Source organism: Chiloscyllium punctatum, chromosome 12 (assembly GCF_047496795.1).
Source record: "Chiloscyllium punctatum isolate Juve2018m chromosome 12, sChiPun1.3, whole genome shotgun sequence".
In the NCBI taxonomy this organism is placed as follows: Eukaryota; Metazoa; Chordata; class Chondrichthyes; order Orectolobiformes; family Hemiscylliidae; genus Chiloscyllium; species Chiloscyllium punctatum.
This window is the reverse complement of record NC_092750.1, coordinates 64,771,175-64,795,206: the sequence shown is the minus strand read 5'-3', so window position 1 is coordinate 64,795,206 and position 24,032 is coordinate 64,771,175. Positions and strand designations below refer to the sequence as shown.

General features: G+C 41.1%; 1 protein-coding gene across 2 annotated transcripts in view; it reads right to left on the bottom strand.

Annotated features, from left to right (window-relative positions):
* Positions 1-11,819: 11,819 nt before the first annotated feature.
* rassf1 (Ras association domain family member 1) overlaps positions 11,820-24,032 on the bottom strand; it is an 86,777-nt gene continuing 74,564 nt past the window's right edge. For both annotated transcript variants that reach the window (XM_072582673.1, XM_072582672.1), the window contains 4 exons: positions 21,000-21,104; positions 18,670-18,973; positions 16,391-16,506; positions 11,820-14,390 (listed from right to left, as the gene is read on the bottom strand). In XM_072582673.1, coding sequence (XP_072438774.1) covers positions 14,244-14,390; positions 16,391-16,506; positions 18,670-18,973; positions 21,000-21,104 — 672 coding nt within the window. In that variant the 3' untranslated portion in view covers positions 11,820-14,243. The remainder of the gene's footprint in view (positions 14,391-16,390; positions 16,507-18,669; positions 18,974-20,999; positions 21,105-24,032) is intronic.

The following is a 24,032-nucleotide window of genomic DNA, read 5'->3' as shown; positions in this document are numbered from 1 at the left end:
TTTTGTTGGATCATCAACATATGGATATAAAGGTTCACCTGAATACATTTCAAGAAATCTGCTCCTTCTAAGCCATTTACATCATGGCTGTCCCAGTTAATGTTGGGGAAGTCAAAATCTCCTGGTATATTTACCCTATCATTATTTTTTTACATAACTCAACAAATTGACTATAATTCCTTAATTGCTAGCTGACCGTTTGGGTAATATACTCCAAGCAATGTGATCTTTTTTGTTCCTAAGCTCAACTCATAAAGCCTCATTTGAAGACCCTTGCATTAACTGACTCCCTAATTAGTTTGACACCACCTCCACTTTTACAAACCTCATTGTCTTGCCTGAAGAGCTTATATTCCTAGAATGTTGATTTGCCAGTACTGCCCCTCTATCAACCCATGTCTCTGTGATGTCAATAGTATCATAATTCCATGTGTCAATCCTCATCCTTAAATCATCTGTTTTACATATAATATTCCTTGCATTAACATAGATGCCACAAGCCTTGCCTTACTCCCCGAAAGTCAACATGTTTGAACTCTGTCTGCCTTAATTCCTTTAATAAAGTATGTTGCATGTCATTTGAACTAACAACCTGTGTCCCTCCCCTACTGAACTATTTTAAACTACTCCTAATAGCACAAGCAAACCCACCCACAGAAATGTTGGTTCCATTCTGGTTCAGGTACAGACCGGCCTGCTTGTACATGGGAGAGGCTGGGGGTGTTTTCCTTGCTGCGTCGAAGGCTGAGGGGTGACCTTATAGAGGTTTAGAAAATGATGAGGGGCATGGATAGGATAAATGGACAAAGTCTTTTCCCCTGAGGTGGGGGAGTCCAGAACTAGAAGGCATAGGTTTAGGGTGACAGGGGAAAGATCTAAGGGGCAACTTTTTCATGCAGAGGGGTGTACGTGTATGGAATGAGCTGCCAGAGGAAGTGGTGGAGGCTAGTACAATTGCAACATTTAAAAAGCATTTGGATGGGTATATGAATAGGAATGGTGCTAGCAGGTGGGAGTAGATTGGGTTGGGATATCTGGTCGGCATAGTCGGGTTGGACCGAAGGGTTTGTTTCTGTGCTGTACATCTCTATGACTCTACAACTCTACATGTTCCACCTTCCCAGAAATGATCCAGGAATCCACTTAAACCCCCTCCTGCATTAATTCTTGAGTCTTCCCTGTTCTCCAGTCTAGTTCTAATCCTATTTCGTGATCATGTAGATTGTTGACACCACAGTGGTGTCAATTCAGAACCTTCCAACACATATAAACTATGGAACGCTGTGTGGGCCACACCAAGAGTTGCTAATGCTGCATTTCACTTTGGCAAGACAGTTGAAATTCCATACCACTTGCCATCCAATAATACAAACCCATGTTCCTGTATTGTTGGATTCCTGCTGCTGGGTGTCATGGTTTTCGAGATTTTGATGAGTAATCCGGTAGTACTGATGACTACCAGCAGGTGGCAAATTCAGTCTTGTATACCTAATAGGGCTCAGTGTGTAAAACAAGACGTAAAGTATCTAACTCAAATGCGGAAATAGTGCTCAATACTGAAAACAGCAAAAATTCATTTATTATATTTTTTATAAGTGCAAGGTGCAGTTATGTAAACATACATACCAACATAGGATTTGCGATCAGGAGTAGGTCATTCAGTCCTTGAGCCTGCCCTGCTATTTGATGAGAAAATGGATGATATAACTGAGGCCTAACTCTACTTTCTTGACTATCGCTACAATCTTTGACTCCCTTGTTAATCAAGAATTTATCAAATTAACCTTAAAAATATTCAGCAACCCTGCCTACACTGGTTTCTAAGGAAGAGAATTCCACAGACCAATGACAGAGAGAAAAAAATTATCGTCTCCATATTAAATGTGAAACTCCTTATTTTTAAACTGTGTCCATAGTTCTTATATTTCTCACAAGGGGAATCATTCCTCATTATCTACACTCTCCAGTCCCTTTAGGGTTTCATATGTCTCAATAAGATCACCTCTCATTCTTCTAAATTCTACTCTTATATCCATTCGTCATAAGATAACCCATTTGTTCCAATCGAGTGAACTTTCTCTGAACTGTTTCCAATGTTATTACATCTTTATTTAAATAAGGAAACCAAAATTGTACACAGTGCACTCCAGATGCAGTTTCACTCTTTTTACTTTCTAATCACAAGCTGAACCTGCATACCACTTTTTGAGATTCATGTACCAGCACAATCAGGTTCCTCCAATATCAGAGTTTTGCAATATTTCTCCATTTGAATAATATGCTGTTTTTCTATTCTTTCTGCCAAAGGGAATGTGTTCATAATTCCCACATTGTACTACATTTGCTAAATTTTGCCCACACACTTAAATCATTTATGTAATTTTGTAGTCCATCTGCCAAATTTTTGCCCACACACTTAACCTATCTATATCCCTTTGTAGACTCCTTGTGTACTCTTCACAATCTACTCCTATCTATCTTTGTGTCATTGGTAAACTTAGTAACAATACATTCTGTCATCAATGTATATTGTAAATACTTGAAGCCCCCAGTATTAATCGCAGTGGTATTTCTCAAATTACAATTTACCAACCTGAAAATTACCCAATTATCCCTCTTCTCTGCTTCCTGTTAAATAACTAATCCTCTGTCCATGCTAATGTTATCCTTTGCATCATAAGCTCTCCTTTTAATGATATGGATGTGTCTGTGTTGGACAGGCGTGTACAAAGTTAAAATTCACGCAGTACTAAGTTATAGTCCAACGGGTTTATTTGGAAGCACTAGTTTTTGGAGTGCTGCTCAACTGCCTGATGAAGGAGCAGTGCTCCGAAAGCTAGTGCTTCCAAATAAACCTGTTGGACTATAACTTTGTGTGCTGTGTGATTTCCAACTTCTTTTAAAGTAACTTTTGAGGTGGCACCTCATCAAATGCCTTTTTTGAAATCAAGGTTCAGTACTTCCCCCTATTGACATGCTTTTTACTTCAAAGAGTTCTAACAAATTAGTCAAGAATGATTTCCTTCAACAAAACCCACACTGACTCTGATGGATTGAATTGTGATTTTCTAAGTATCCTGCTATAACTTTCTTAATAATGGTTTCCATCATTTCCCTAAGAGAGAGATTGGATTAAATGGTCTGTAGATTCCTCCTTTCTGACTCCCTCTTTTCCTGAATGGAGGAGTCATCTTTGCTATTTTTCCAACAGCTGGGAACTTTGTAGAATCTACGGAATTTTGTAAAATTACAACCCATGCATATGCTATTTTCACAGCCAAATCTTATAAAACCCTAAAGGATGCAAACCATCAGGCCTTAGAGACTTGTCAGCCTTTAAGACCAATCATTTTCTCAGTTTCCTTTCCATGTTGATTGTAATTGTTTTTAGTGCCCTTCCCTATCTCTTAGTTATTTCTGGAATTTAGTTTTGCCTTCTCCACTAAAGGTGAAGCACAAAATATTAATGCTTTCACCACTTCCTTTATTTTCCATTATCAATTCACTGCTGCCTCACAGCGCCAGGGACCCGGGTTCAATTCCCGCCTCGGGCAACTGTCTGTGTGGAATTTGCACATTCTGCCCGTGTCTGTGTGTGTTTCCTCCAAGTGCTCCGGTTTCCCCCCACAGTCCAAAGATGTGCAGGTTAGGTGAATTGGTCATGCTAAATTGCCCATAGTGTTAGGTGCATTAGTCAGCGGTAAATGGGTCTGGGTGAGTTGCTCTTTGGAGGGTCCATGTGGACTTGTTGTGCCGAAGGGCCTGTTTCCTCATTGTAGGGAATTAATCTAATCTAAAAAAATTCCACAGACCTGTGCGCTAGAAAATCCATACTCACATTATCTATTCTTTTCCCTGTAAATAAATATGTGTAACCTTATAAACTCATCCTATCTGCTTTTATATTTCTAGCTATCTTTCCCTTATTTTCTAATTTTTCTTCCTTATTCTTATTTAGTAGTTCCTTGCTTCTTTTAAATTCTGTCCAATATCCTGACCTGCCACTAATCCTCACAATTTTAAAAAATTTGATAGAATCTTCACGTCTTTAGTTAGCCATGGATGGTATATTCCCTACAGTCCTTCTCTCCTTATAATGCATCTTTGCTGAGTGTTAGGAAATAGCTTCTTATATTTGTGAAATAGCTTCTTATATTTCTGCCACAACATCTCTACTATCCTACCCCTTAACTTTAGTTAATTTTAGTTAATTTTAACTAGGTCTGATACCATTGTAATGGCCTTTATTTAAGTATAAAACATTAGTTTGAGACATGCGCTTCTCAGCCTCAAATTGAATGTGAAATTCAATCATATTATGATCTCTTCTATTATCCTGAAGCTCCTTCATTATAAGGTTGTTAATTAATTCCAATGCACATTTGCCAGATCTGGTCTAGCCTGCTGTCTAGTTGGCACTAGAATGTGTAGTTCTATGAACTCCTTTTTAAGACTACCTTTGCCAATCTATTTCATTAAGCAACTACTGTAATGTTGGAGTTGACATCTCTCAGATGAGATATAAAATGGAGGTCCTGCCTGTCCCCTAAGATGAATGCAACATATCACTTGCTACTATTTGAAGATGATCTCTGGTGTTTTATCCAATGTTTATCCCTGAACCAACATCAGTTATTAAAAGATTATCTGGTCATTTTCACATTGTGGACAGAGTATCTATTGTGACAACTGTGTAAGCCAATAAGTTGGTGGCAGGGATGGACTTAGAGCTAAACAGTTTATTTTCCAGAAAACAAACAGCAAGTTCTATTTTGACATATTTTCTACAAAATAGCAAACTGAAAAAACATAGAAATGAAGCCTAGCCATTCCAGAGATAGTTTACAAAGGAATCACCCAATTATCTTCATTCTGTGCAGAAATGATGCCACGACTAAAATTCCTGTGGAATTTTAAACAGGCACAGGGGATGCTGGAAAAACTCGGCAGGTCTGGCTGCATCTGTGGACAGAGAAATAGAGTTAATGTTTCGAGTCAGGTTTGACAATTTTAGAAATGAAACTTGCTGTGTACAAAATGGCTGTTGTTTTTTGCTAAGTTAAAACAGCACTACAGAAAGTATATGAGGTATGTTCGGACATTCTGTGGTCATGAAAGATTAAAGTATTGCAGAAATGCACGTTCTTCTCTTTACTGCCACTGCTCCTACTTACCACCTTTAATTCTGCCCTGCCAGTGCAATGTATTATTACTGCCTAATATTGGTGCTACAGTAAGGAATAGGAACAGGAGGTCATTCAAGGAAATCATGGCTGATCTGAGGCCAAACCCCATATGCTTGTCTTTGGCCCATATCCCAAAATACTTTTTCTTAGCAAACATTTATCTATCTCAGATTTTCTATTAAGAACTGACCTAGCATCAATTCCTGTTTGTGGAAGAGAGTTGCAAACCTTCATCACCCTTTGTGTGCAGAATTGCTTCTTGACATTTCTCCTGAAAATTTTGGCCCTAATTTTTAAACTGTGTTCCCTAATTCTAGAACCACTGGAAATAGTTCATAGTTTTCTTCACTGTCTTTTCCTCTTCATGTCTAGAATACTTTGATTAGGTCACCACTTAAGCTTCTAAATTCGAGAGAAACAAACCTAATTTGTATAATTTCTCCTCATAACTTAACCACTGAAGTCCAGAGATCATCTTTGTAAACATATGTTGTATTCCTTCCAATGTCAAAATATCCTTCCTAAATTTTGATGCCAAGATCTACTCACAAAACTCAGTGGTTTTAACCAAGGTTTTGTATAACTGCAGCATAACTTCTGCATCCTTGTACTCTAGTCCTCCAGACATAAAGGCCAGCATTCCATTACCTTTCTTTATTATTTCTTGATTATTGTTTGTGCCATTTTAAAGGTGAATACGCCTAAACCTCCAATTGTCTGTGTGTGTCCACTGTATTTAATTTCATACCATCTAGAAAGTATCCTGATCTATTCTTTTCTGTCCAAAATGGATAACCTCTCACTTGCTTACAATTGAAATCCATCTGCCACCATTTTGCCCAATAACCTAGTCTATCCATAACCCTTTGTAATCTTATGCTATCTTCTGAACTCCCTACAATTTGCCTAAATTTGTGTCATCAGAAAATGTGCATATATGACTTTCTGGGTCAATATCCAAGCTGTTAATAAATAATGTGAATAACTGAGGCCCTAACATACATCCTTGTGGGACACCACTAGTCACATCCTGCTATTTGAGTACTTACCCGTATTACTCCTACTTTCTTTTGCCTTCCATTCAACCAAATTCCTAGCTATATCAGTAACTTTGCCCTCAATTCTTTGGGTTTCAACCTTAATTAACAGTCTCTTATGTGGGACTTTATCAAGTCCCTTCTGGAAGTCTGTATAAACAACCACCATAGACATTCCTCTCGGTAAAAACAATGACTGCAGATGCTGGAAACCAGATTCTGGATTAGATTGGTGCTGGAAAAGCTTTTGCCCGAAACGTCGATTTTCCTGCTCCTCGGATGCTGCCTGAACTGCTGTGCTTTTCCAGCACCACTCTAATCCATAGATATTCCTCTGTCTACTACCCAAATTCTCTCTTCAGAGGCATGGTGGCTCAGTGATTAGCACTGCTGTCTTACAGCATCAGGGACCCAGGTTCAATTCCTGCTTTGGGGACTGCCTGTGAGGAGTTTGCACATTTTCCTCTGGATGCTCTGGTTTCTTCCCATAGTGCAAAGATGTGCAGGTTAAGTAGATTGGCCATGAGAAATGCAGGATTATAGGGTTAGAGTAGAGGGCTGGAGCTGGCTCTTGATCTTAGTGGAATGCTGTTTGAGGGTAGGTGTCAACATGATGGGCTGAATGGCCTACTTCCATGATGTAGGGATTTTATGATTCTAATCTTTCCTTAACTTCAACATTCACTCTCAATGTGTCTAGTTTTTGAGCACACTGTGCAAGTAATTGTTTTAAACCAACACATTAGGGTGATGATTTTTTTTCCACATTGAAAAGATGAGTTTTTGTTTTGCTCTTCTTCTTTTCTGCAAAATCTTTTATGGCTTTCCATACATGGCATTTACCGTGTCTGACCCTCCCTGCGTAAGTATAGTTCCTGTCACACGTGGTTCAGCTCTCATTACCAATGTCTTCCCTTGAGTTGAGATTGCATGGTCCGCTACCACAAAATATCAAGCTCACCCTCAGCACTCATCTGCTGACCGACATTGATTTTTGAACCACATGATGAAGGACCAGAGCCATGCTTATAATGAATACCTGTTAAGCAAGCTAAAGAGCTGCTTATATAGACAGGTAGGAGGGTGGAAGAACACAGCAAGCCAAGCAGCATCAGGAGGTGGAGAAGTCGGTGTTCCGGGTGTAATCCTTCAGGACTATTGGTGGGTGTAGGGGGAAGCTGCAGATAAAGGGAGAGGCGGGAGTCAGGGGTTAGGGAGGGAAGTTGTTTCAATTAACCTCCCTCCCCAACCCTGACTCCCTTCCTAGCTCCTCCCTATTCCATCCACTGCTTCCTACCAGCAACCGAATTCATTCCTCCCATTGACAATAGCCTGCAATTCAAGTGTATCATAATCGGCTGCTTTGTGAATAATTGGGAAATTCGATACTGTACAGTATCACACCAACTCAGTCAAACTAAAGGGATGAGATGGCAGTGAAAATTGCCAAAATAATCAAAAAAGTCAAGCAGATTCTGCACAGACTTGTACAGAAGTTATCCTCGAGTGGAGAAATACACCTAAAAGCATAGAAATGAGTCGAGTCTAAAGACTAATGTCACAGCACTCCTGAAACTATTCACCCAACAATGAAAAAACTATTGAAACCAGAAGTAGTGACAGGCATGAGGGACAAACCAAAGGTGAGATGACAAAAAAGCAAATGTCAGTTCAGACAAACTTACAAACTCTGGCAACCACTGCCAGCATTGAGAACTGGAGAGCCTGTCAGAGTGCGAACATTTAATGCTGTCAACAAGAGTCAGCTCATGTGGCAGCTTGGGATCTATGCAGAACAATTTGGAGAAAAGAATTTGTATGTTGTGTAATGGCTGACTTATCATAGTCAAGTGACTGCTACATCTGCTGCAAGTGCTTTCTCTTTGTAGCAGCCCTTAAAAGTTTACACAAAAAAGTTATCTGAGTGGGCACTATCTGTTATCAACTGTAACATTAGCACTTACACAGCACTACCACTGGGCTGCGAAGTATGTTCTCTGAACTCTGGAATTTTTCTGAAATTGGTAGTATTAGTCCTGTTCATTATTCACATTCTGTATATGTGATAAACGTTAGTGGGAGTCAGTGGAGTTACCATGTGCGTGTTTGAACTTTTAAGTGTTCACCCTTTCTGTTTTCTTTAAAACAAGGATTTCTCATTTAAGATGAAGATGAGAATCTTTGTTCTCTTGGATGGTTGAGAGTTTGTGGAATTCTCCAGAGAATATGGAAGCTTGGTCAATGAATATTTGTAAGGGTGACAGGTAGATAAGCAGGAGGCTGGAAGAACACAGCAAGCCATGCAGCATCAGGAAGTGCAGAAGTCAACGATTCCAGCATCTATAACTGTGGAGATAAATTCCTGGCTAACAAGGGGGATAATGAGCAGGTTAGACCAAGGAGAGCCAATGGATATTATCTACCTGGATTTCCAGAAAGCCTTTGATAAGGTGCCACGCAGGAGACTGCTGAGCAAGATAAGAGCCCATGGTGTTAGAGGCAAGATACTGGTAATAGAAAGAAGATTGTCTGGCAAGAAGGCAGAATGTGGGGATAAGAGTCCTTCTCAGGATGGAAACCAGTGACTAGTAGTGTTCCATAAGGATCAGTGTTGGGACCATAATTTTTCACCTTATATGTTAAATGATCTGGATGAAGGAACTGCGGGCATTCTGGCCAAGTTTGCAAACGATACAAAGGTAGGCAGGAGGGCGACTGAAAGATTTAGACAGGTTAGGACAGTGGAGAAAAGTGGTAGATGAAATACAATGTGGGAAAGCGTGAGGTCATGCACTTTGGTTCTAAATGGGGAGAAAATTCAGAAATCTAGAGTGCCAAGGGACTTGAGAGTGCTAGTTCAGGATTCTCTTAAATTTGCAGTCGGCAGTTAGGAAGGTAAATTCAATGTTGTCATTCATCTCGTGAGGACTACAATATAAAAGCAGGGATGCACTTCTGAGGCTTTATAGGGCTGTGGTCAGACCATATTTAGAGAATTGTCATCAATTTTGGGCCCCATATATTAGTCCAGGAGCAGGGGCAGAGGAGGTCCACGAGAATGATCTCAGGAATGAAAGGCTTAACATGTGAGGAATGTTTGAGGACTCTGGGACTATACTTGATGGAGTTTAGAAGAATGATGGGAGATCTGATTGAAACTTACAGAATACTGAATGGCCTAGAGAGTGGACGTTTTCCATTGGCTGGGGAGACGAGGACCTGAGGGCACAGCCTGAGTAAAAGGAAGACCCTTTAGAACAGAGATAAGGAGAAACGTCTTTAGCCAGAGAGTGGTGAATCTGTGGAATTCATTGCCATAGAAGGCTGTGGAGGCCAGGTCATTGAGTATATTTAAAACAGAAATAGATGAGTTCTTGATTGCCAAGGGAATTAAAGGTTATGGGAAAAAAAGCAGGAAAATGGGGTTGAAAATCTTATCAGCCATGATCGAATGGTGGAGTAGATCCAATGGGCCGAATGGCCTAATTTCTGTTTCTTTTGTCTTATGGGGTCAAAGGGTATAAAAGAAAGGCAGGAATATTGTTGAAGCCACAGTCAAGTAGCCATGTTATTGTTAAGGGGTACAGCAGGCTAGAAAGGCCAAGCTTTCTAGCCCTGCTCGAAATACACTGCAGTGAATTGCAGATGTCAATGTGTTGGAATTAGCTTCCCAATCCACTGCAGACCTGCACTGGATTTAGCACTGTGTCAAGTATGCATACAATTCCAGATTAAAATGCATAGTGTTCAGAACCATACTAGTTACTGCAAGCAAACAAATGAAAAGATTCAAAAGATTCAAAAATATTTAAGCAAAGACTTCTGAAAAGGTTTGTAATTCTTTATAAATATTAATATAAGAAGACAGACATGTTTATTGTTTTTGAAATATGCATACATTGAAAGACTCTCATGGGACCATGGACCAGTAAAGGGAGCACTGGATATTTACAAACTAAAGAATTGAGATAAAAGGAAAATCCACCAGTTTGGAAATGTAGTCAAGGGAAGGAGAATTTGAGGTTCATTGGGACATTTTATTATGTTAAAGGGGATGCACAAACTCAAATTATTGGTGTAGGTCAAAGGCAGAGGTAAAGACAATGGACAAGTTAAGCAAAGAAACAAACAGGATTGTCAAACAGCCTGGCAGAAATTTCAAACCAATGTAGATAACGTAGGCTATGAAGAGGGATAATGCCTCCTGAACTGCTGGGCCCATTATAAGGAGTTGTTTAAGGAAGGCAATTGGCCAAGAAGACTAGCGTAAGGTTAGGGTGTTGTTGCAGAGTTTTACTTGTTTGGGTTAGGAAGGGAGATTTTTCCCTCTGGTTGTTCAGTTGACTTGGATTTACAATAGAGTGGATTTGCCTTGAACAGTCTTGATGAGGCCAAACAGCTTTTCTTGTTCTGTGCACCATTTATTTTAAACATCTATAATGCTTATTCCATTTGTGAATGTACCTACAAGAGAAGAAAGAACACATAACCTTCTGTAATAAGGCAGAGGTGTCAAATGGTGGAGCACTTTGTGGCAAGTGATCACAATTCTATTAGTCTTAAAATAATTATGGGTCAAAAAGGTAAAGTTCTAAATTGGAGTAAGACCAATTTTGACTGAATTCCAAATGTTGATTGGAGGAAGTTACTCACAGGTAAAGGGACAGTCAGGAAGCCTTTAAAAAAGAAATAACAGGAGTTCAGAGACAGTATGTTCTTGCTAGTGTAAGAGGCAAGGGTATTAGGTAGGTGTAGGAAATGCTGGATGACTAGAGAAATTGAGGCTCTGGTCAGGAAATAGGAGTAAGCATATATCAGTTATAGACAGCTGGAATTGAAGAAATCTCTAGAGGAGTATAAGGGCAACAGGAGTATACTTAAGAGGGAAATCAGGAAGGCAGAAAAGGGACATGAGAGCGCTTTGGCAAATGCTGGAGCCGTTTCAGGTTCCTTTTCTTGAAGACCTGAAGAATAGTAAGTTGGTGAATAATCTTGTTACTTATCCTATTTAATATCCCTCAAATATTTTCATTAGCTCAAAGTACTGGTTAGTGCTCACGCATTTGCCATTGTCCTGCGAAGGATGTCACAATGAACTAAAACTATAAAGTAACTCTTTGGCCAAACCATTTGATGAAAACTTCAAACCAACAGAAATTGATCTTATGCCTTCCATAGCAATGCTCATGATGATGGTCTTTTGACTGTGTTTTTGTAACTGACTTAGAGAGGCTACAGTGCTAAAGGAAATGTGAATAGACATACCAGCAGGACATTACAGATGTACACTTTTAAGATGGTAATTAGCACACTTCTCAAAATGTTGCCCTAGTGCATTTTCCTCCTTTGCTGTGTGAAGATGGCAGTTTGGAAATTCAATCTACACAACCACTTCGTGGCCAAAGTCTGAAACAGCAGTTTGACAACTATCAAGGCAGAACATAAATAGCATGTCAACATTTCCCACTTAAATGGTGAGTGTTGACAGAAACATAATTACAAACTCATGATAAATGGAAATGAGGGTTGCAGTGAGAAAATGGGTTTCACATTACAAACTGGACGATTGGTAATACAAAATCACTCAAAACAAAAAGGAATCCATCTTAGTTTATTGAATAAAACTTGAAGTACAAATATAAATTATGAACTGCTTTGATCAGGAGGCAAGCTCGACTCATGTCGTAGGGTAGGCTAAAGTCCATTTCTCTTCACTTTGCCCCTGCCAGTCCACAAGTCATAATTTTGCTACTTTCCATTCTACGGCATTCACTCAGGGCTGGGGGAGGAGAGGTGGGGTGAATAGAGAAAACTATGCAGCTCCACATTGCAACCACTCGTAGCATTATGCCTCTTCTCGTGGTCACAGTAACATAGGGGCACTCATTTTCCACGAGACCAGGTCGCTAGAGCCAGCAGGCTATTTAACACATAAGTGCATCACAGCTGAGTCTGACCCCTATCTCACCCAATGCTCACACAGATCTACTTGCCAGCAGAAGACACAAGCCTGCAATCAGGAGCACGGCCTCTGCTTAATATTCACCTCCCCAGCTCGAATGCTGAAAAGGTGTCCTTAGTCTCTGTGATAGAGTTGGGTTAAATCAAATCAGACTGGGGATCAAAGCTCTGATCTATAAATTTAAACCTGAGCTTTCAGTGTCTTCACTAGCAAGGCTTTCCATTCCATGAGATACTTCTCCAAATGATGCAAGCTTTAAAATTCATGTCCAAGATCTATCAGCCCAAACAGACAGAACAACACAACTTCTATTAGCTCACTTTTAGAGCAGATAGTTCACTTATAATGCACACAGATCTGAGCCTAGATCTGAACCACACCAAACCCAGCCTACCTTGTACCCACTTCAAGCTCAGCTGATGCCAAGACTGGCCCACCCTGTACCCACACCAGACCAAACAAAGCTCCATTCTTTAAATCTGGATACATTCCATTATAAAACTTAAACTGTCCCTCTTTCTTTCTTTCTCTCCCTCAATTTCTCCTCATTATCCTGACAGATAAGAAGAACTGGTGACTTGATCCCACAATATTTTTCACATGGAGTCAAAGCGCTTTTGGCAAGGCAAGTATGTTGTTGCCTTTTCTCAATTGCCATTTAAATTGAGTGGCTTAAAGCAACCATATTGTTCAGATTTGGTGTCATGTGAAGGCTGGTAAGTACAGCAGATTTTCTTCCCTGAACACCATTAGTGAATCAGATTTTTTTTTCATGACAATCTGGTAGTTTCAAAATCATTAGTACACTAGTTGATTTTTAATTCCAGATTTATTAACTTATTACATTTACACTTCTTTCAGTTTGCACGGTTAAATTCAAACTCTTGTCTTCAGAGTATTAGCCCTGGTTTGCTGATTCATAGTCCATTAACATTACCGTTTCGCTGTCATGCACGATTTTTGCTACTGCTTTCAGTCATTGTTCTGCGCAGGTGGAGAGGGCAAGTGGATAAAAGGTGGAGGACAAACTGAGCAAGGGAGCTCTGCTTCTCTTATCATACCCAGTAAAATTCAGGTTATCTTGCACCCCACTAACTGGAATCTCTGACATTCTCCCCAGCACACCCTCTGCAACTCCCCAGTTCACTGTTACTGTACAAGATACTGATGTTATCAGTCTGAAGTGATTGTAAAGGAAATTTCTGGACTATTTTTTCCTCTGTATGTACAGTGAAAAGAATTCAAGTGGAGAGGATGTAAGTCACTACAGGTTGCTGTTTATGTCAAGGCATGTTTTTGTTTGATTTTTTTACTATAAGCACAAACCTCAATGAAATAGCCAGCATTACTGATGTATGGTTCTTGCCAGATAATACAAATTTTACTGCAGTTAGTACCTTGATCTCAGCTGATCGACCTTGCTCCGGTAGCCAGGCTAAGATTATGAAATCTCTGACGAAGGAATTCCACAAGTTCTGAAATGACGTGTCTTTAAAGTTGAACTCTGAGATATGCTAACCCCTCCCATCCATAATCATACCTAAATATTCTACAGTCCCGAAGGGTTAGCCAAAGTACCAGACAGACACCTAAAATCAGACTGCCACAACAACCGTTCCAATGACCCACTTTGTGCAGAAACAGTGAATGAACCAGCCGCCTACTTCAAGAAAAGAACAAAATGAAAACAAAACAATCAACTCTCTGTCCTCTCGTCCATGTTGGTGCCTCCCGGCAAAACGTCAGTCACTGTGACAGAGGGATTTGACCCTGCAGGTCAGCACTTTCCCGCATTTAATAGTTCTGTTCAGTAACGGTTTCTCAGTCGCACTCAATAATGTCAGGAAGAGGCTGTATACCTTCCCCCTTAATATCCCACTCCATTCGCAGTAACCCCACTCATAACTTGTATTCTCCACAGTTCACACTCTGTCGCTGGCTGGCCAGCCAGGTAACATTGGTTTTAAGACCTTCTCACCGTTCATACATGTGCGCGTGCGCGTGTATTTTATGTCCCACCCTTTCTCTCTCGCGTCACAGGGTGGCGCGGGATCCCGGTCAACCCGGGGACCTGTTGGCAAGCTCCTCTTGCATTTTTTGCCTGCAGCGGGCATACTTCCCAAACATCTGTCTGACATGCTCCTCCTCCTCACGTTGAAGGATTCTCAAGAAGTTCTGCAGCTCAGGCACAGTGAAGGCATCCCACTGGAAAGGAAAAGGAGAGTTAACAGAAATGCTGAGGGACTCATTCATCTGAAACTCAACCTAACGGTCTAGCTTAATTCTTCAACTCTGAGTTCAAGTGTAATCAGCTTGGAGAGGACTAGAGTGCCAGCAAACTTTAATATTCCAAGGTCTTGAGCCTGATGGTAACCAGCCTAACTGCTCTTGTTCTCGCGATTAGACTGGAGGAAGGAACATCAACATCTTGTAAAAAAAGTCACCAGCTGCCAAAATATTGTGTGTTAAGGTACTATCATAAAGAATAAAAAAAAAGACTTTCATTTATATCAAGCGTTTCCTAACCTCAGGATGCTTTACCTTGCTTTATAACCAATAAAGTACGCTGCAATGTAATAATTGTTGAAAAGTTAGAAGTTATTTTTTGTGGAACGATTTCCCACAAGTCGTTTTGAAATAATGACCAGCCATTCTGTTCTGGCAATGTTGGTCCAGGAAAAAATATCAGGACACTGAGGAAAACTCTGTTTATTCTTTGGAATACTGTGATGGGATATGGGAGAGAGCAGACAGGAGTCCCAACTGAAATTTCAAACAAAAGACAGCACTTTCACTGGTGTGACACTCCTTCAGTACTGCGCAGGAGTACGTTAAATTTCATGAAGCACTCCACGTTGTGCAATGAGTTTGAACCCATGGCACTCTGACTCACTGGAATAATTGTTACCACTTACTCAAGGATGAAGTGGTTTTTACTGCCTGAGTCACAACACAGGGAGAATCATCAATATGAGGAGACAGTGGCAAGAAAAAACTTGAAAAATTGTAAACAGCATCCTGTCTGGTTTAAGATTATCCTAGCTGAAAATATGCTACATTAGTGAGCATTACTCAGATGGAAGTCAGAAGCCTGCAGGAGGTAAGTGGCCTGGCAGTCATCTATCCCAGAATGAAATCCTGAATTTCAGAGATAAAGATCATGATTTGTTCTCATGGTGTGGTCATTGCTGATGTTTATTGTCAGTTCCTAATTAACGTTGGTTTGACACATTTGACTATCTCATCAAGCTACTTAGAGAACATTTAAATGATCATCAAGTTGTTGTGGGACAGGAGTCATGTTTGTACCAGACTGGGAAAGGATGACAACAATGATAAAAATAATATTTTGGACAATTTCTCAATTGTGAATTCACAGTGCAGCTGATACTGGACTGTCCTGCAGGACTCTAATGTAGAATCCATGGGTGAAGTGCAACAGATGGGAGAATTACAACTGGCAGACCTTTACTCAAATTAAGATTCTATGTATTCAATTTATGGATTTGGAAGAAAAAAATCTTTCTCCCCATCCATATGTTCACTAATCTGTTAAAACACAGGAGACCTTTTTGGTTGATAAGTTTGCCTCTTTGATCTCAGCTCTCAATTTCATGACCTTTATTTACACACAATAAAGAGCTTTCAAGTGCTTATGGTTTCTTCTATTAATACTTAAAAGAGTACGGAGGAATGAGACTTTTATTGGTTTGTAATAAAAATGCTTTTAAGAAAAGTGGGAAGTAATGAATGGATGTTTTGTTTTAACAAGTTAATGTAGTCTTTTGTTATTACAAGATTCACTGGTTCTATACCATATACAGGGTCAGAGTGCATGGACGATGTCATGGAGGTGTGGATGGGATTATTGTCTGGCATGGGAGCATGAGGAGAATCTTTTAATCCTGCCTTTCAAAAGGTTCGTTCATTTAGACTATAGTTCGTAACATTTATGAAGTGCCACAAACCACGGGTCCTTAAAAGTCCAGCATGAATCCATAAAGATTATGAAAGCTAGGATATATATACTGTATATCCCTGCAATGGAACCAACAAGACCCAAACCAGCCCACATTCTTCACCATACTGGTAAAAACCCGAAAATCAGGAATGGGATAGGGAATCTCAGAATCCGGTCCTATACTTCTCTGCCTGGCATGTTACAACCAAAACAGCAGGAACCACTCAAAAATATTCCTACTTACATTCACTTCTCCTGTCTCATTCTCTTTGAGGACAAGGCTTAGCATTTTGTCATCAGGTCCAGCCAACAGTCGCAGGTATAAGGGATGCTCGTCATCGGAAATCTTACGCGTGTAAACTGTGAAAGAAATAACAAGTCTGAATTTTGAGATATTGAACTCAATTTTAATGTCTCCAAGGTTAGGCATTGAGGGAATAATCCTACTTAAGTTCTCAGTGAACCTTCTCTTCCATGGTGAGCAGTACAAGATTCTGAACCCATAACCCTGTGATTAGTGAATCAATGCTCTGAAGTGGGTGCTGGTTATGTTTTAATTTGATTAAATATTTTCGAAAAACCTAATGAAAGCAAACATTCTGTTAAACCAGAGATATTTATGCTTCAAACATACAATTCCCCGCACCTTAAAATCCATGCCACAAGTCACGGAAACTCAAGTCCTTTCAGACTATGGAGACCAATACGTACTTGGATATTTCTCCTCACATCAGCGATCATTGCTGAACTCAGCATCAGCAGCTTCATAATTGCAGGCTCAATTCCCACAGTTTGGGAGATTCAAATTTGATCCCCATAACCACACAGTCATGGAATTGGTAGTCACCAGTGTGATCTCGACTCCAGGCAGTGTCACCCAGTCGAGAGATATACTTTTAGTCCCCAAAGATGAGTGCCCCACAACTGTGACACGGAGTTTCATTTCCTGTTTAGCTCAGAGGCATTGGGAGCTGCAGGCTGCGAGTCACTAAACTGAGATTGTGACATCTCTCAGGCATAATTAATTAAATTGACCATAAGAGTAGGACTTGAGTCAGCGCTCAGAACATGCTGATTACAGGGATAGTGCTGAATGTCAGTTTGTGAAGGCCAAGTATATTTAAAAGATAATAAAAGTTGCCACAGCATTGTTTTTGTAAATTATCCACAAATAAAATCACTTGTCTGGCACATTTCGAATGCAACTTTATGAGAAAAAGCTCTACATGTTTTTCCTATAACAGAGCTTTTGAATGATTTGACAGAAATAGCTGGTAACCAGCTGGGAAAGTACAAGGCTCACACTTCCCGAGTCTGGTTGAGCTGCTTTTATTGAATGCCATTTACAAGGGAAGGGACAGGAAGCAGGACCCAGCCAAGTCCCGGGTGAGGCAGCAGATGGGACAAAAATTCACATCCTCCCATTACGGGGTTTGGCAGCAAGTGGTAAAGTGTTTATCTCAGGATTTCCTCACTGTGCAACTGATTGCGAGGGCCTCATCGCATCAGCAAACTGGATGTGGTTGATCATTCCCTGCATTATAGAACTCGAGCATTTTAAGGAACAGGAAAAGGCCCCCAAACAGGCAAGTCCTTTTTCAACTGATGAAATGCATCTAATTATCTCCTACAATCTTAGTCTACAAGTTCCATTAAAAATAAATGCTCTGTCTGCCCCACAGTCTTTCACATTAGAAAAGTTCAAAGTTCTCTCCTGCAGTTTCCTTGGCCATGGGAACACAAGTTAGAGAATGGAGCGTCTGTCTCAGCAGCACTCACGAATGTCTGGCTAATGAGTGGAAAGCTTGGCACAATTCACAAGAGTTAAGCTCTGGACATGCTTCTCCAGTTGACAGAATTCTATGCATGGAAGTGGCTAGTTACAACTTTGGGTCTTTAACTATCTCAATTATTTTATGTTTTCTGCTTGTGTCACGATAGCATTTCTCCATGGCAGATCATTTGCCTGGCTCTTGGGTCTCAGCCTTTCAAAACTTATTCTCTTTGTTAGGCCAGGACTGAGGATTAGCTGTGCCTTAAGTGGGCAGCAGTCTTTCTTTTTGGGTCTGAAGAAGACTCCCACTCCCACAACATGAGCCCTGATCTCAATAGGTCCTCTAATTTTGTATCGAGGGACAGCTGTTCTGTTGGAGGTGTGGACATTTGGTTGAGGTGTCAAAATGTGATCAACCTGCCTTCTTGGCAGATGCAAAATAATCCATATCATGATTTGAAAAACAGCAGGAGAATTCTCCCAAGTGCCCTTGCTAAATTTTAATCCCCCAAATCAACATCAAATGGGTGTAATGGTCATTGTCGTGTTGCTGTTTCTGGCAGCTTGCTGGCCATAAATACACTGCCACGTATCCTACACTAATGTGTAGGATGACTACATAACCATGACTACAATTTATGCTTTGTAGGGTGCAAAATACTTTGTGCCATCTTGAGTTAAGTTTAATATAAACGCAAGCTCTTTCTTTTTGACCCAAGAGCAGCAGTGCCTTTTTGCATTGGATTTACCTTGGTCATCTTTCTCAACCCGTTCAAACAAAGCAAACTTGCGGGGATTGTCCACCACCATGAATTTGTTGAGCAGTGCTTTGATCACCTCACTGGCCTTCGTGTGACTGCTGATGTGCAAATGCTTCACTGTGTCTTTCGGGAGGTAGAAGGATGTGCGCCGTTTTATTGGCTGCGCGCGGGGCGGTCCCATTGCTTTCTTGGCATCGTAGATTGATTGAGGCTTCATGTTTGCAGACACGGAGATAGGTCTCACCAACTTCAGCTGAACCTTAATGAACCCGGTGTACGTTCCGTCACTGTTCTGTGGAGATGGGGAAGAGACAAGTGAGAGTTGGTATTCTGCAGTCATTGTGAACACATTTACATTGGCAAAGGTAGGCCCATTTAACTCAAAGGCATTCACTGGCTGCTTGACATGTAATGTAGCTGCTTTTTATGGACGTTCCTGCTGCACACAAGCAATGGATCCATCGAAAAAAAGTCATGAAACCAGGAATAACTGATTCCCAACCCATGATTTCTACAGGGGAAATCCCAACTGTGTTGACAGAGAGAATGCCAAGAAATCCTGAGTTAAAAATCACACAATAGCAGGTTATAGTCCAACAGGTTTAATTGGAAGCACACTAGCTTTCGGAGTGTCGTTCCTTTGCAGTCCAACACCGGCATCTCCAAATCAAGAAATCCTGAGGCTGTGCAATGAGGGTGGGGGGACTTGGGGGCACTATCCTAGACTTGGGGAATGGCAGTTCCTAGCAAATAGAGGTGAGCAATCCCTCCTGATCTTGTTAACAATCGCAAGAGATATATTTATTGATTAAACAAAGTATGCTCAAATAGTGAAAAAGAATTATTCAAGGTGGGCAAAGTAAGGGACGTCTAGCTCATGTATACAGTAATGCAGCATCTGATTTCCTATATTTATTTCACGACTCTCAGTCATGCAACAGTCAACAGAAAGTTTGTATGCTGATCAACCAGCCTTGAAACAGATATTCTGTCAAAATATGGTAATAGGTAACATATAGCATTGTATTTATTCAATCTTAAAAATGTTATCGAGGATATCAACATCATTAAGAAAACTTGCATTTATTACCCAACCTTAATTACCCTTCAGAAAGCAGTAATGGGTTGCAGTCCATAATAACAGTGGGGAGACAGTAGCGACATCCATAGTGCTATTCCAACTACAGAGAGTTGTAAACACAGCCCAGTCCATCACGCAAGCCAACCTTTCATTCATTGACTCCATCTACCACTTCTTCCTGCCTCGGAAAGGCAACCAACATCAAAGACCCCTCCCATCCTGGTTACAATCTCTTCCAACCACTTCCGTCAGGCAGAAGATACAAAAGCTTAAGTACACGTATCAACAGGCTCAAGAACAGCTCTTTCCACACTGTTATTAGACTTCTGAATGGACCTCAGAAGTTTCAAGTCTAACGTTGGTCTTGCCTTTTGTGCACCTTCTCTGCAGTCATAACATTGTATTCCTTGCCTTGTTCTATGACCCTATGAATTTTGTATGGTATGATCTGCCTGTACTGCATGCAAAACAAAGCCTTTCACTGTACTGAGGTATATGTGACAATAATAAATCAGAATCGAAAAGTGTGGTGCTGGAAAAGCACAGCAGGTCAAGCAGCATCCAAGGAGCAGTAGAAGTTGGGGGTGGGGGGGGGGGGGGGGATGTTGGGGGAAAGGGGCTGAGAGCTAAATAGGAGGATAGGGGTTGGGGAAGAGTTGCTGGGAAAGCATGGTGGCACAGTGGTTCACACTACTGCTTCACAGCGCCAGGAGCCCAGGTTTGATTCCAACCTCGGGCGACTGTCTGTGTGGAGTTTGCACATTCTCCCAGAGTCTACATGGGTTCCCTCCGGGTGCTCCGGTTTCCTCTGACAGTCCACCCATAGGTCAGGTGAATTGGCCATGCTAAATTGCCCATAGTTTTCAGGGATGTGTAGATTAGGTGTGTTAGTCAGGAGTAAGTATAGGATAGAGGAATGGGTCTGAGTAGGTTACTCTTTGGAGGGTCAGTGTGGACTTGTTGGGCCAAAGGGCCTGTTTCCAGATTTTCAGGCAGTGCATTTCAGGTCCTAACCACACTGAGTATAAAAGCCAACTGGTTACCTCACTATTGCATTCCTGGTTGCTGCCACACTGGTGGAGTGAATTGTTATGGTAGTGAATAGGCTACCAAATAGGCTACTTTGCCCTGATGATATTGGGTTTTTCAAAACTTTCTGACTAAATCCATTTTATGATAAGATGTTAATGAGAGGGTCCATTACCATAACCCTCCACCATTTGGGTCTGCTACTCACCAGCGTCATCAAGAGATCATTATTGATCTGAGAGTTGTACTCTCGAATCTTGGGTTCAATTTCATCTCGTGAAAGAACTTGCTTCTTCCAATCAACGCACTCATCCTGCAAAGCAACAAAAATGTTGATAAGTACCCTTAGCAATGACCCACAGAGCTTCTAAGAGTTTGTCTTGGGATGTTGAATGGTAGCAGACACACACAGCTGGTGAGGGTCAGATGTTTCTTTATTTTCCACTTTACAATACCAATTTTCTCCAACTGCTACTTGATCCTATTGGTTCAAAGTCTTTGCCAGTATAAACTCGGGCACTTTGCTCAGGTGGCCAATTCCAAGAATGAGACGATCAGAAGATTAGATTAGATTACATTACATTACAGTGTGGAAACAGGCCCTTCGGCCCAACAAGTACACACTGACCCGCTGAAGCGCAACCCACCCATACCCCTACATTTGCCCCTTACCTAACACTACGGGCAATTTAGCATGGCCAATTCACCTGACCTGCACATCTTTGGACTGTGGGAGGAAACCGGAGCACCCAGAGGAAACCCACGCAGACACGGGGAGAATGTGCAAACTCCACACAGAGAGTCGCCTGAGGCAGGAATTGAACCCAGGTCTCTGGCGCTGCGAGGCAGCAGTGCTAACCACTGTGCCACCGTGCCACCCTGAAAGTAGTCTGAAAAGCCTTGAGTGATTCTAAAGCAAAGGCTGATCCTGTCCATAACCTGAACCCACCACTATATGGTGATTAGAAGCAGGAGCATCAGCAAATTCTATCACATTTTACTGAAATCAGTTCATTCAACAGAGACAGGGGATTGACGCTGGGCCAGTGTGTTCTATGGTTGTGCACCAGATCACATAATACCCTGCAGGGAGCTTTCTTTTTCCTCACTTTTAACATGCACTTTGGTAAGCGTTTTCTATCTAAATTCAATATTTACTGAAAGATGTTTGTTTTACTTTGTATGTCTATTGTCAACAAAAACTTGCATTTATATAGCATCTTTAACATGATAAAACATTCCAAGATCCTTCACAGCATTGTCATCAGACAAACACCAACCTGAGCCAAAGTACAAGACATGAGGGTGTGCAACCAGAAGCTTGAAAAATGTGGTGCTAGAAAAACACAGCAGGCCAGGCAGCATCCGAGGAGCTGGAGAATTAACGTTTCGGGCATAAGCCCTTCTTCAGGAATGAGGCTCATTCCTGAAGAAGGGCTTATGCCCGAAATGTTGATTCTCCTGCTCCTCGGATGCTGCCTGGCCTGCTGTGTTTTTCCAGCACATTTTTCAACTCTGGTCTCCAATATCTGCAGTCTTCACTTTCTCCAACCAGAAGCTTGGTCAAATAGTTAAATCTTAAAGGAGAAGAGAGAGAGGTGGAAAGTCAAAGAGGCTTGAGGAGTGAATTCTAAAGCCTCTTCTGTCTTAGAATGTCACAGAGTGATTTGCACATAGTCCTCTCCAATGACCACTATCACAGTATCAGGCTTATAGGAGGCTTGGAGGTGGAGGGGAGGAATGTGAAGACAGAGAAGGCGTGACAAGCCCTTTCATAAAGACTCCACTGATTTGCGCCCAAGAGATACTAACTCATGGCAGTGGCATCAGTAGAGGCTGCGTCACCGGATCATCCACATGGTTCACAGACTAACAACAGGACAATGTGGAACAGGAAGACAGTTTAGCTACTTTCTGGTCGCTTTGTTAATGTTGTAGAAAAGCCAGATTTAAACTGCATGCGCTCAATATCTGGTGAGGGGTTCAGGAACGAAAAGGGGCTCTTGAAGGTTTCTATCAATGTCTTCAGGATGTGTCAAACATCTCTCAGAGGAACCTTCAATGACAGGAAAAGCTATGTCCTGTTCATCTAATACATACATCATGTGGTTTTATAGCCCTCCTTTCATTACCCTTACAGAACACAGCATCTGAATGTTTCTGTGATTTATGGCACTGGAATAATGAAATCTTAGTACAGAGGCTTACCAAACCTACATTTCTGAAATTGCACAGCCATCCAGTCAAAGGTCTATAGCACAGAAAAAAGACGCTTTGGCCCATCAAGTTTGCACCAGTCAAAAACAACCTAACTATTCTAATTCCATTTCCCAGCAGTTGGTCTGCTGTTTGTAGTGTAACTATTCCCTGGCACAGCTGTTCAGACAGAGGCTCAGAGAGGTTGCCTTTAACCAACAACTTGCACTATTTAGCACTGCCAATGTAGTAATCCATCCAAAAGTACTTCATAAGATGATTATGAAACAAAATCTGATAGCGATCCATGTAGACATCAGATCCCTCCCCTTCACTGTTTGATCATGCAGCAGTGCCCTCTGGCCCTCCAAGAAGGGCACTGCTTGTCACTAGCCACCCTGGTATTTCCTTTCTTCCTGGTGGTGGAAATTGAATAAAAATTTGTACACCTGTTGTCTTTCACTGTGTCTCAGACCTGCGCGCACACAACATGGGTGGTGGGGAAAATGTAAGCAGTTAGGCGGTAGTGTGGCGGTTTGAAAAAAAAAGAAAAATAATATATAAGCAGGAGATTTAGAATCTCCTCAGTTTAGGGCACTGCCTCGGTTTAAAAAAAATAGACAGCAGATTATGTGACAAGAGACAAGATTTAAAGAACATCTGAAAAAGATGAGGTCATTGAATATGGTATAGTTATATACTATAGATTCTTAGTAAGCAAGGGAATCAGAGGCTATTGATCATAGATGGTAATGTGAAATTGCAAACACAACAGCTGTGATCTTATTCAATGGTGGAGTCGGGCCAAATGGTATAATCCAGCTAATCTGTAAATTCGTGGCTGCAGAATTTGAGCCCTCGCCAGTTAAAGAAACTGCAGTAGGTGAAAGTGCAACAAAAATCAGGGACATTCAAGGGGTCAGATCACGGGAATGGGTGGGATAGCAACAATGTCGTTGGACAGCAATTTAGAACCTCAGGCTAATGTTCTGGGAATGTGGGTTCAAATCTCACCATGGCAAATGGTGAAATGCAATTGCAGTAA